At 44.5% G+C, this 13,781-nt stretch overlaps 1 protein-coding gene across 2 annotated transcripts in view; it reads left to right on the top strand.

Annotated features, from left to right (window-relative positions):
• The window catches only part of BORCS5 (BLOC-1 related complex subunit 5), a 110,963-nt gene extending 101,327 nt beyond the window's left edge, over positions 1–9,636 (top strand). For both annotated transcript variants that reach the window (XM_055395421.2, XM_088837316.1), the window contains exon 4: positions 8,980–9,636. In XM_055395421.2, coding sequence (XP_055251396.1) covers positions 8,980–9,210 — 231 coding nt within the window. In that variant the 3' untranslated portion in view covers positions 9,211–9,636. The remainder of the gene's footprint in view (positions 1–8,979) is intronic.
• The last annotated feature ends 4,145 nt before the right edge of the window (positions 9,637–13,781 follow it).

The following is a 13,781-nucleotide window of genomic DNA, read 5'->3' as shown; positions in this document are numbered from 1 at the left end:
TGAAAAAGTTAAATTTGCTTTTTACCATCTTGAACCTATCTACAGCTTAGGGTTTTAGAATTTAGAAGATGTACACTCTTCTTTCTGAAGCTCTTGCTGTTGTCATGCATCTTTTTTCTAACTTAGAGCTATTTACCCTTGAAGTATGTATCACTACTTTGACAAGGTTACCTTTACTTTGAAAGGGAAGTTCCATGAAGCATTTAGACATCTTCCACAGGGTGACTTACCTTTCCAAAACCAGTGTCAAAGCTTATTCTATCAGGAAATTTTAAAAAATAATTTTTGAAGCAGTGTACTCTCGCTAGAGAGGATATCGTTTATTGAAGCTCTTCTGCTTGCTTTCAAAATATTTTTTGAAAAATGTATATATACATGCAAGTATATGTATATGTTTTTATTTTACCATGTTGGTAGCACCAAACAGTGGTAATAGTAACTCATTCTCATGGCTGAACATATAAATCAAAAACATATGGAAGGACTTGTAGGTAAATAATGATTTCAGTTTTCACATAGTGTGAAATGTTTCTGTAAGGGGACTTGGGGGTAAGTAATGTGACTGTGTTGTAAGATTTTCAGTAGCAGAAGTTCAGAACAAAAATAAAACTTACCAGCAAAAAACACAATGGCAGATTGTCCTCTGAGTGATTATGTAAACCTTGAAGATAGTGTAATAGTGGTGAGGCATAAAAATTGCTCACCTGCCTTTAAAATTCCTTTTTTTAATGTTTTTATTTCTTTATGTATTTGGCTGCACTGGGTCTTAGTTGCAGCATGAGAACTCTTAGTTGCAACATGTGGGATCAGTTTCCTGATGAGGGATCAAACTCAAGCCCCCTGCTTTGGGAGCACAGGGTCTTAGTCACGGCACCACCAGGCCCTTTATAAAACAGAGGTACATGTGCCTATGTGGATACCTTCAAAGGTCATCATTTTTTCTGCCCATATTTACTTAATCTTGCTTTTCCATTTTTCACGTAAAAGAGGTTTCTAGACATAGTTTCTCTTTCCGTTCACATGTATTTGGTAACATGTTTATCTGGGGCTCTTCTTTGTGTTTTGTGCATACTATCTCATTATTCCTCATATTAATCACATGAGGTAAGTCCTACCATTATGCCTAGTTTAAGGGTGAAGAAACTGAAGCTCAAAGAGGTTAAGTAATTGGTTCCAGGTCACAAAGATGGTCAGTCCTGTGCACAACTGAGATTTTGGCCCAGTTTTGTCTGACCATACTGTCTTCAGCTGCAGGCTGTATACAGTCAGCCGTAAAGCTAGAATGGTGACATGCTCACAGTAATCCTTTGCTTATTTTATGGCTTCTAGTGAAGCCCCTGCCCCAATCCTGAGAGAAGCCCACCGCTCTCAGAGCGACTTGTGAGTCACTCAGCTCCAGCTCAGAAGTGCTTCAGATGTCTGAGCAGGTCATTTTGCAGGGTCTGGATGGTCAGTTCACTCCTCAGGTGAAAGCTCTGGCAAAACCTTAAGAGGTCAGCTATTGAGGATTTAAGTCAATGGATCTGAAAACCACCGAGTGCTTTTCTGCCACCCCAGCTCAGCAAGGACGGGAGCATCTGTGAAACAGGTCCCTCCCCGGTGAAGTGCTCAGCCCCATGGGCGCTGGTATCATGAGCAGCCACTTCTCATCTGGGAGCAGTAGCTTTCTAGAGACGGGGTGGCATCCGGGGTCATCTTGATCATGGACAGAAAGCCTGCAGTGTCCTCACAGTGATACGGCCTTTGGCCACCATGTCTTCTTTCCACAGTGTGTCTGGGCCTCCCCCTGGGCGTTCTGTGGAAAATGCTGTCTGCTTAATATCTAGCTACTCTTTTTCCTGATCTGTAGTCCAGCTCACTTAGCAGTGCCCATGGGTTCAATCTTCAGGCAAGTTTTACTTTTTTACCCAAGATCCAGATTCTACTTCAAGCTCACCTCCGGCAGGACTTTTCCCTGGGCTCCCAGACCATTTCCAGTGGCTCCCCTCCTTTCCTTCATAATAAATTCAGTTGACATTCAGCTGATCAGTTGGAGGCTCACTTTCCTGGAAGGGGTCTTGATTCTCCTTTTTAGGGCTTCCCTGATGGCTCAGCGGGTAAAGTATCTACCTGCAATGTAGGAGACATAGGAGATGTGGGTTTGATCCCTGGGTCGGGAAAATCCCCTGGAGAAGGAAATGGCCACCCACTCCTATATTCTTGCCTGAACAATCCTATGGACAGAGAAGCCTGGTGGGCTACAGTCCAAAGGGTCTCAAAGAGTCGGATACAGCTAAGTGATTAAGCATGCCTGCAAAAAGATCTTAAAAGCAGATTTTCTTTAGAAATTCAATGAATGTTTTAATGAGACAGAGACCCAGGTCAGTTCTCCTGAAAAAAAAAAAAAAGAAACTGGGATTTTTTTTTTTCTTAATATTGAGTTGTAAGAGGTCTTTATATATTCTGAATATATGTGTGTGTGTGTGTGTGTGTGTGTGTGTGTGTGTATGTGTAAAATACCTTAGTCTGTATCTGGCCTTATCATTTTCTTAATGGTATCTTTCAAAGAGAAGTTTTAAATTTTGATGATCAGTTTAACTGTTTTTTGTTTTATGGTTAATGTTTTTCGGACCTAAGAAATCTTTGCTTTCTACAGGATAGCAAAGGTTTTTCTCCTGTGTTTTCTTCTAAAAGGTTTATAGTTTTAGATTCTGTGTTTAGGTCTGTGATTCGTTTCTTGCTAATCTTTGTGAAGGAAGTGAGATGTGGGGATTCAGGTTTTTTTTTCTGTGTAGATACCTAGTTGTTCTATAAGTTGCTGAAAAACTTTCTTTTCTCTAATATATTACCTTGGAAACTTTGGTTAAAAGAAAAGTCAATTGACCACATACGTTTAGATCTGTGTCTATACTCTGTTCAGTTACACTGGTCTATATATGTCTGTCTCTATGCCACTACCACACTATTCTGATTACTATAGGTTTATATTAGGTCTTGAAACAAGTACTATAAGTCTTGCAAACTTTGTTCTTTTGTGCTGTTTTTTTTTTTGGCCACATCTTGCACAGCTTGTGGAATCTCAGTCCCCCAACCAGGTACTGAATCTGGGCCACTGCAATGAAAGCCTGGAATCCTAATCACAGTACATCAGGTAGCTTCCCAAACTTGGTTCTTTTTCATAGTTCTTTTGACCATTCTATTTAGTTACAATCAGCCAATCAAATCCCTACCCCCCCCCCAAAAAAAAAAGCCATCTAGAATTTTGATTTAGATTGCAAATGAATCTATAAATCGATTTGGTAAAAACTGACATCTTGATATTTAATCTTCCATGAACATGGTATATACCTCTCCATTTTTTGAGATTTCCTTTAATTTTTCACAGCAGGGTTTTGTAATATCAGTGTTCAGGTCTTATACATGTTTTTTTGACATTTTCTCTAAGTTGATATTCATGCAGTTGTTAAGTTTTATGTATATTTTTTCATTCCATTGTTGGGTTGTTCACTGTAAATATGTAGAAATGCAGTTGATTTTGTATATTGACTGTGTATCTTGCAACCCTGCTAAATTCACTTGGTTTTATTAGGTTTTGGGTCCAAGTTTCCATAGGATTTTCTAGGCACACTATTATGTCATCTGTAGATTAAGACCATTTTATTTATTCCTCTCCAGTGCCTGTGCCTTTTATTTCCTTTGGTTGTCTTATTGCACTGGCTAGGATCTCTAGTACAATGTTGAAGAGAAGTGGTGAGAGTAGGAAAGAATCCTTGCCTTATGCCTGCTCTTAGGGAGAAAAGTGTTGTCTACCACTAACTATGATATTAAGTGTTGGTTTTTCACAGACACAGTTATCGGATTGAGGGAGTTTCCTTCTGTTCCTAATTTGCTGAAATGTTTTTTAATTGAATTTGTCAAGTGCTTTTTCTGCATTGATTTGAAATGATTGTGATTTTTAATCTTTATTATATCTAAATGACAAACTTTGATTTTCAGATGCTAAGAAAGCTTACATCCTTTAGATAAACCCCACTTGGTAATGATATACTGTCCTTTTTGCATATTCCTGCTTTGATTTGCTAATATTTTGGACCCATTGCTGGCAGTGGACCAGCCAGATGGGCAAATCCACATCAGGTATTTGGAACGAGTCTGAGCCCCTTCTACAGATGTCTCATGTCTTAATAAAGCTTGTACTTAGACACATAATCTTATCTCCTCTTTCACCTGCCCTTTGAAATATACTGCCACCAGTGACAATGTGTGACTATGTGGAGCAAGTTTTAAAGTGTGAATTTAAGAGTAAACAGCAAGTTCTAAGGGTTGGGACTCTATCACATTCATTCTATCAGTGTAACATTAAATCCCACTGGTTTACCGAGACCTGGAATTACGGTGGCTCATACAGAATGGAAATTTGTTGTTCTCTCCCACTCGTGGTACAAGTTGCATTGGGCAAAAGTCCTCATAGGCCCACACTTCATCTGGTTCACCACCGTGCCAACCCAAGGACTGTGACCTTCGTTATTCTTGTGACCCACGAGGACTGCATCTGCCTTTGAGCATCAGCAGAGGGAGGGAAGGGATGAAGGAGAAGAGGAGAAGCAGGCCTCCTAACTTAAGGAAGACGCCTGGAAGCTCCATGAGAGACTTCCTCCTCTACGTGCCGCTGACTCGTCCTTAGTCATGTGGTCACAGCAAGGCCAGGATTTTGAGGCAAGAGTCAAGGGGACTAGTCATTCTCTGTCTATTGGAAAAATCTAATAGTTTTTTCCTTGAACTTAAATCATTTTGCTGAAAGTTCCTGAAACAAGGTTATTTGCAACATTTCTCCTCCTGGGCCTGAGTTTCCTAGAATAGTAAAGTCATGTTAACAAAGAGAGTGGAAGAGAAAAGTCACGTTAATGTACACAGTCTGCTGTGTGGGTGTAAACAGTTGATTCTCAATATCTGTATCGCTAGGACCCCACATGATGTGTGGCAGTAAATGTCTGCTGCCTCTGTATATTGTATTTACGCTTCCTTGTTGGAATCTTGGTGCCAGAATAAAAATGGGAAAGGCAAACATGTTCCAGGTTGTCCAAATGGTAAGATTCAGGGCAGGGTTACTTTGCTGTTCACCTGAAACTGTCACATCGTCAATCAGCTGTACTCCAATACAGAGCAAAAAGGTTTCAAAAAACGGTAAAAGGTTCCTAATTGTATTAGACACTGACCGTACCTAAAGCTGCGTCAGATATGCTAGGATGAGTCTTTGCCTGGGGCTCACGGGTACATCCTACAGCAGGGATTAGGGCTCAGTGGTCAGGAGCAATGGTAAGAGAGTGAAGGCAGGCTCTCTTAGAGGTTAGAGTGTTTTGTGTTTGTGTTCATCACACCATGCTCACGGGCTCTGCGGAAACAGGCATTGAGCGCCTGCCCGCACTTTGCCTGAGGCCGGCGCTAGGAAGGGCCATGCTTCTGGGAAACACAAGAAGGAAGGACTGAGGGAGCATCTGAGCTTTGAGACAGAAGCTTGAGTCTTGGTGCTGTGCTTGTTTCTTCCCTGGTCGGGGAACAACAGCAGGCAGAGAGGGAGTGCATGTGGATGGGTGCAGGCATCTGACACTCTGGTGTACCCTCTCCCTGCTTTTATCCAGATGATCGGTTCCAAAGAACCCCATCAAGGGAGGAAAAGAGATCCCAGAAGGGGAGCCCAGAACCCCAAGTTTGTTTGACTGGAGGGAGGGTGCATGAAACAGCCCTGTTTACCTCTCTTGGTGTTGACTTGGTTGACATTTGTGGTTCTGGCAGAGAGTGCCACTCCCTCCAGGCAGCTCATGTAGATTGACTGTGCTCCGCAGCAAGGACGGAGGACCAAGCCAATTGTAAAACTCCTCAGTGCCAGGCCGAGTCCTGAGCTGGGGTGGTGGTGTTGTTCAGTCCCTAAGTCATGTCCGACTCCTTGTGACCCCATGGACTGCAGCCCGCCAGGTTCCGCTGTCCTCCACTATCTCCCATGCATGCGTGCGTGACTGCTAAGTCGCTTCAGTTGTGTCTGACTCCCTGCAGTCCTGTGGACTGTAGCCCGCCAGGATCCTCTGTGCATGGGATTCTCCAGGCAAGAATATTGGATTGGGTTGCCATGTCCTCCTCCAGGGGATCTTCTTAACCCAGGGGTCAAACCCATGTTTCTTATGTCTTCTGCATTAGCAGGTGGGTTCTTTACCACTACGCCACCTGGGAAGCCACCACTGTCTCCCAGAGTCTGCTCAAATTCATGTCCACTGAGTCGCTGATGCTGTCGAATCATCTCATCCTCTGCCACCCCTTTCTCCTTTTGCCTTCAGTCTTTCCCAGCATCAGGGTCTTTTCCAACATGTCAGCTCTTCACAGCAGGTAGCCAAAGTATTGGAGCCGGTGTGTTAGCACACCTCATCTCATTTTGTCCTCCCAGCCACCCTACAAATCTGCCGTCAGTCCCCTGATGTTTGCAGATGCGAAGCCTGAGACAGAAAGGATGAGTATTAGCGATGCAAGTGGCAGTTGCTTTTCAGTCGCTTAGTCACGTCTCACTCTTTGCTCCCCCATGGACTGTAGCACGCCAGACTTTTCTGTCCTGCTCCGTCTCCCGGAGCTTGCTCAAACTCTGTGTCCATTGAGTCAGTGATGCCATCCAACCGTCTTGTCCTCTGTCGTCCCCTTCTCATGCTTTCAGTCTTCCCCAGCATCAGGGTCTTTTCTAATGAGTCAGCTCTTTGCATCAGGTGGCCAAAATATTGGAGCTTCAGCTTCAGCATCCAATGAGAATTCAGGACTGATTTCCTTTAGGATTGACTGGTTTGATCTCCTTGCAGTCCAAGGGCCTCTCAAGAGTCTTCTCCAACACGACAGTTCAAAAGCATCAATTCTGAGGTGCTCAGCCTTCTTTATGGTTCCAAGTCTCACATCCATACATAACTACTGGAAAAAGCATAGCTTTGACTAGAGGACCTTTTGTCGGCAAACTAATGTCTCTTTTTTAAATACGCTGTCTAGGTTTGTCATAGCTTTTCTTTCAAGGAGCAAGCGTCTTTTAATTTCATGGCTGCAGGTACCGTCTGCAGTGATTTTGGAGCCCAAGAAAATAAAATCTGTCACGTTTCCATTGTTTTCCCATCTATTTGCCATGAAGTGATGGGACCGGATGCCATGATCTTTATTTTTTGAATGTTGAGTTTTAAGCCAGCTTTTTCACTCTGCTCTTTCATCCTCATTAAGAGGCTCTTTAGTTCCTCTTCGCTTTCTGCCATAAGGGTGGTATCATCTGGATATCTGAGATTATTGATATTTCTCCCGGCAGTCTTGATTCCAGCTTGTGCTTCATCCAGCCTGGCATTTCACATGATGTATTCTGCATAAAAGTTAAATAAGCAGAGTGACAATATACAGCCTTGACGTAGCCCTTTCCCAATTTTGAACCAGTCCATTGTTCCATGTCCAGTTCTGACTGTTGCTTCTTGACCTGCATACAGGTTTTTCAGGAGGCAGGTAAGGTGGTCTGGTATTCCCATCTCTTGAAGAATTTTCCACAGTTTGTTATGATCCACACAGTCAAAGGCTTTAGCATAGTCAGTGAAGCAGAAGTAGATGTTTTTCTGGAATTCTCTTGCTTTTTCTATGATCCAGTGGATGCTGGCAAATTGATTTCTGCTTCCTCTCTCTCTTCTAAATCCAGCTTGTTGAAGCCTGGCTTGGAGAATTTTGAGCATTACTTTGCTAGCATGTGAAATGAGTGCATTTGTGCAGTAGTTTGAACATTCTTCGGCATTGCCCTTCTTTGGGATTGGAGGAAAACTGATCTTTTCTTATCCTCTGGCCACTGCTAAGTTTTCCATATTAGCTGGAATATTGAGTGCAGCACTTTTCACAGCATCATCTTTTAGGATTTGAAATAGCTCAGCTGGAATTCCATCACCTCCACTAGCTTTGTTCGCAGTGATGCTTCCTAAGGCCCACTTGACTTCACACTCCAAGATGTCTGGCTCTAGGTGAGTGATCACACCATCGTGGTTATCTGGGTCATGAAGATCTTTTTTGTACAGTTCTTCTGTGTATTCTTGCGGCCTCTTCTTAATATCTTTGCTTCTCTTAGGTCCATACTGTTTTTGTCTCTATTGCGCCCATCTGTGCATGAATGTTGGTATCTCTGATTTTCTTGGAGAGATCTCTATAGTCTTTCCAGCTCTGTTGTTTTCCTCTATTACTTTGCATTGTTCACTTAGGAGGGTTTTCTTACTTCTCCTTGCTTTTCTTTGGAACTCTGCATTCAGATGGATATATCTTTTCTCCTTTGCCTTTCGCTTCTCTTCTCAACTATTTGTAAGGCTTCCTCAGGCAACCATTTTGCCTTTTTGCATTTCTTTTTCTTGGGGATGGTTTTGATCACCACCTCCTGTACAGAGTCATGAACCTCTGGCCATAGTTCTTCAGGCACTTTATCAGATCCAATCCCTTGAATCTATGTCTCACTTCTAGTGTATAATCGTTAAGGCATTTGATTTAGGTCATACCTGAATGGCCTAGTGGTTTTCCCTACTTTCTTCAATTTAAGTCTGAATTTTGCAATAAGGAGTTCATGATCTGAGACACAGTCAGCTCCCAGTCTTGTTTTTGCTGACGTATAAAGCTTCTCCATCTATACAAGCAGCAGAGCCAGAGTCAAACTCCATCTGCCTGATTTCCCAGCCCAGGATTCTTTTTATAGAGAAAAAGAGCTAGAAACTCCCTGGGCCTCACCCAGGACTAAGTGGCTCACACACCCAGAATGGGAGCTAGAGGCCTTCACTTCACTCCCCCTGCAGAGGGTTCCAGCCACATTCGGGAAGGTTTTTGTCCCCCACGCTTCACCTTCCAGGAACGCTGGTCATCCCCAACGTGGCCTGTGGTCCGCACCTGTTGCTCACCGCCCCCCCCCACCATCCTCTCGCCGTGACTTGTTTACACAGGATTGAATGTGTCTCACTTTTCTCGCCCCCACAGATGGATCTGTCTGTAGAAACCCTCTTTAGCTTCATGCAGGAGCGCCAGAAAAGGTACGCCAAATACGCCGAGCAGATCCAGAAGGTCAACGAGATGTCAGCCATCCTGCGTCGCATCCAGATGGGCATCGACCAGACGGTACCACTGCTGGAGCGGCTCAACAGCCTGCTGCCCGAGGCCGAGCGCCTGGAGCCCTTCAGCGTGAAGCCCGACCGCGAGCTCAGGCTGTAGCCATGTGCCCCAGCACTGCCAGGGCCACAGGGCCTTTGGAACCAGAGACACAGGAGGTGACCTAAGAGTGTGGTGCTCCCCGAGGACACGGGAGGCAGTCCGTTGCCCTGGAGACCTGTGATGCCCCAGCCCTCCCCTTGACGTGCTTTCCTCTGCAAAGCCAACCAACCTGCCCTCCATGGTCTCCGAAGTGGGAACATTTGAACTCTTAGGAATTCTGTACAGAACCCTGCCTTGGGAATTTTTATTTTTTTAATTTAGTTTGCTTTTTTTTTAGTTGGCGGTGTATATTATCTAATGTAGTTTGCAGACTGAAACTATGAAGAGAAGGGGGAAGAAGATTTGAGGAAGCCCTGTGTCCCTGATGCCTTTGTGACATTTTTCTCCATAGGCTGTCTGGGTTGTAAACATAAAGAACTAACTTAATCCAGGTGTGCGTGTCATGTTTCCATCGCAGCCAATCTCGATCTGGCCTGGCAGGTCACTGGCATCGCTCCTGTGTCAGCTTAGGGTGTCCCTGCCGTGTCGTCACTGGAAACCGAAGCCTGGTTGGGCTGTCTCCCACTGATAATGGGTTTCCTTGATGCAAACATAGTTTAGGTTTCCTTTTGTTACATCAGCGCTGGCAGTACTCCAGTTTCTGAGGCAGGTTTTAGCCAGCATTGCTTTACTAGTTTCGCAGACGCGTGGAGCGGAGGGGAAGAGCTTGCACCCAGCAGGCATCCACGGGGCCCACTGCCTGGGCCAGACACTGTGTCTGCATAAAAAAAGGGCTGTGTAATCCCTGCCCTTCTTTTCTGAAGAGAAAAAACAACTCAAGCGTTGCTGAATCTCTCTGGGAGTTTAGGAAATGAAGCAATTTGAGGAACCACAGAAGTTCTTAGCACGGTACTTTGCACTTCGTAAAGGTTCTAGTGGAAGAGAAGACTGCAGAAGCCAAGAAATGGAATGTAGGACCGACCCAGGCCGGCAGACAGCGACCAGGAGCTGGGGATAGAGGGAGTCACTGGGGCCCACAGGACTCCCGAGGTTTCTCCACACCTCAGAGGGTGACTTTTTACGTGTCCAAACAGACTTTAGTTGTTTATAAGGTTAAAATTGATCCCACTTAATTTAGCATCTCTCAGGTAAACGTCATCTGATTCTTCTAATCAGATTTTGATCAAATTTGATCAAACGCTATCCTATAAGGTTCTTAGAACCCAGAGTAAAATGTAGACCATAAAACAACTGCATGACGGCTTAAGTATAAACATTCCAAGCTCAATGGAAAATATAATATTCTAAAATTTTAGACATGGTGTAAAAATCAACAGTTTCTAGAATTCTCTAAGGCCATATGAAGTGAACCATATGAAGATGGTTCACTGTCTCGGAGCCGGAAAGACAGGTTGGAACCCAGAGCCAAATGAAGAGGCCAAGATGGTGTCTGCCTTCCTCGGAGGGCACCCTTCTGGGAACCGCTTCTTTGCACCATGAGGAAAGTGGGTGGACACCCAGCCCGGGAAGGTGAAGTGGCCTGAGGGAGCCAGTGAGGGGTTGGGAGCCCTGCACTGGGAGTGGGGAGCTAGACTTTCAGAGGTCAGAGGTTTGGGGGCCATTCTGGTGAAAGAAGCTCTTCTTTTTCTTTTTTTTTCCAAGTTGTATTCCCTCCTTTTTTTTTTTAAAACTTTTATTTTAATTGGAGGGTTATTACTTCACAATATTGTGGTGTTTTTTTCCATACATCAATGTGAATCAGCCACAAGTATACTTGTGGTCGCCCCGCCTCCTGAACCCCTTCCCACCTCCCTCCTCACCCTATTTTTCTAGGCTGTCCCAGAGCACCGACTCTGGGTGCCCTGAGAAGCTTGTCTTTATAAATGCCTTTGATGGTTGGGATTTTAGTGGGGCGTTAAACCATTTCTAGAGCAATTCATCAGAATTCACATCAGGAAAGATGTTCTGTAATTTTAGAAATCTGTTGAGTTGTTAAGGTTATTCTAGGAAATGTCACGGATGGGAAGCCCACAATGTTTGTTAAATAATGCCCCCACCCATCCCCTGCCACGTCGCATTGTTCCTCTCGTGTGTTAAATTTACATGTAATTGAGAATCTGGTATTGGATTTTATTTGAATCCATTGATCTCTGTCTTCATACTGTTTCATGCTGTTTTTCTTTTTTTCGCCCACACTTTTAATATTAAAATTTCATAATACATTTTAGTATCTGATGTGGCTACATTCCGTTCCGTTCCGTCGCTCAGTCGTGTCCGACTCTATGCGACCCCGTGGACTGTGGCCTACCAGGCTTCTCCGTCCATGGGATTCTCCAGGCAAGAATACTGGAGTGGGTTACCATTTCCTTCTCCAGGGGATCTTCCCATAAACACCCTCTTTTTCCTAACTTCACTTTTTTTTTTAACTTCAAACCGGCAGAAAAGCTGAAAAAAAAATGCAAGGCATTCTCATCTTCCCTTCCGCTAGACTGACAGAATGTGGCATTTTTCAGCCCTCACCATCATTGTCTTTTGAGTTCCTGTGATATCAGAACCTGGTTCTGAACACCAGGTAGCTTGTAGCCTTCAAAGAAGGAAGGGCTGGTTGTCCACTGAACTGGAAGAACAACTAGGGGGTCAGGTCCCATTATCCTCACTGCACTTAAATCCAATTTATAAATAAAAGCACATAACACAGTGACAAACTATATCACTAAGCCTATGAGGACAGCCCTTTCTCACTGTTCCGTTGCAGCTGAGATGGTTTGTATGTGGCCAAAAGGCAACCTAGCAGTGTGCAAAGCTTCTCTGCCAGCCAGCTCTCCATCCATGTCTTTTCCTTCTTATGAAGATGTTAGACAAAACATGGTATTAACTGAGATTTGGGTCCACAGGCTACTTATTACTAGGAAGAGGCAGTAAGAACAATAGACAGATCTGATGTATTTTGAAATAATTCTAGTTAATTTAGTATTTATGGTATGTGGTGGTTTTGCAGTGTTGTCAGCTTTGGCCAAATTGGATTGTTTCCTGGAATTCCCTTCCCTGTCCCTTTTCGATTAGGGTTGGCCACAAGAGAAATTTGCATGAGATCTGTTAGTGGGAGTAAAGCAACATGCATGTGTGCTTGATGAACGTCGCTGTGGGTCAGGCCCTGTTGCATCTCGTGCACATTTTCAGGGATCTGTTGCACCTATGGTGTGGGCAGCAGCCGGGCCAGCTCCCCAGAACTCTGCCTTTGGCTTTTCAGCATCTTGGGTCAGGTATGAGCACCAGCGTCTCCTCAGGTCTTAGGCAGCATGGGGGCTTAGAGAAGGGACAAGGCCAGCGTGGGTTCTGGTGGAGACAGATGCTGGTTCTAGCTTGCTGCAGGCTTCACATGTCCTGGCTCTTCCCAACTACCTCCATCCTCCGCTGCCCATCCCTCCATCCCCATCACCCATCCCTCGGCCCCCCACCGCCCATCCATCCCTCCATCCCCCACCGCCCATCCCCATTGCCCATCTGTCCCCATCACCCCATCCATCCATCCATCCATCCCCACCACCCCCATCCCTCTGTCCCCCACCGCCCATCCCCATTGCCCATCCATCCATCTGTCCCCACCACCCATCCCTCTGTCCTCTACTGCACATCCCTCTATCCCCTGCCGCCCATCCAGCTGCTTTCCCGACCACCTCCCTAGCGACTTCCGACTTCTGGTGAAGAAGAAACAGCCAAACCAGGACTCGGACCAATTCCTCTAATTAACTGCTTAAGTTAAAGTCTCTTAAACAACCTCCTTATTCTATATCATTTCTAATGGTTCTTCATGGATTGAATCCTGACTGGTAACATTTTACTTTTTCCTCCTCAATACTTTACTTTCTTGAACAGATTTTGGGAATGTGATGGGTTTGCTGTTTCCTAGAGTAATTGAAAATTGTATCTTCCTCTTTTGTTTACCCCTCAGCTAAACCCGGATATGTAGCACTCAGTTGGAAATTACTTGACATGTTGATGCTAAAAACTGAAGGGCAGAGAGAAGGGAAATGTTTTCTTGTGGAATCTTTAGGTGTAGGTTTTTCCTTAATTGTGAGAGAAGTCTGCTTTCCCCTCACCCTGACTTTCACTCCTTTGTTAAGAGCTGCTGCTGCTGCTAAGTCGCTTCAGTCGTCTCCGACTCTGTGCGACCCCGTAGACGGCAGCCCACCAGGCTCCCCTGTCCCTGGGATTCTCCAGGCAAGAGCACTGGAGTGGGTTGCCATTTCCTTCTCCGTGTTAAGAGCTACACAGTGCCTAAGAGATGTCATTGTTGTTTTCTGGTCTGTGGTCAGTAACACTGAATTTCCTGCACACACACAAGGCATGTACCGCCCATGCAGATGTTGGGACCAGAGAAGGAAAGGGTAACCAGAAAACTTAATTATTCCCATGCTTCAAACCATAATGTTGAAACTTTTTTGGCAACTACATCTAGTTGCTTATTAACATAAGCAGTACTCATGTGGTGGGCTGGCTGTGTGTGTGTGTCCATTACTCTAAGGAGTTTGTTCAGGGTCATCAGTGTCAACATAAGACAGAATGGAACTTATTATTTGATTAATTTTCTT

This window comes from Moschus berezovskii, chromosome 6 (assembly GCF_049115385.1).
Source record: "Moschus berezovskii isolate FMDL1 chromosome 6, NW_MosBer_1.0, whole genome shotgun sequence".
NCBI classification, from domain to species: Eukaryota; Metazoa; Chordata; class Mammalia; order Artiodactyla; family Moschidae; genus Moschus; species Moschus berezovskii.
The sequence above is the reverse complement of the archived record's forward strand: the minus strand, read 5'-3'. Positions and strand labels throughout refer to the sequence as shown.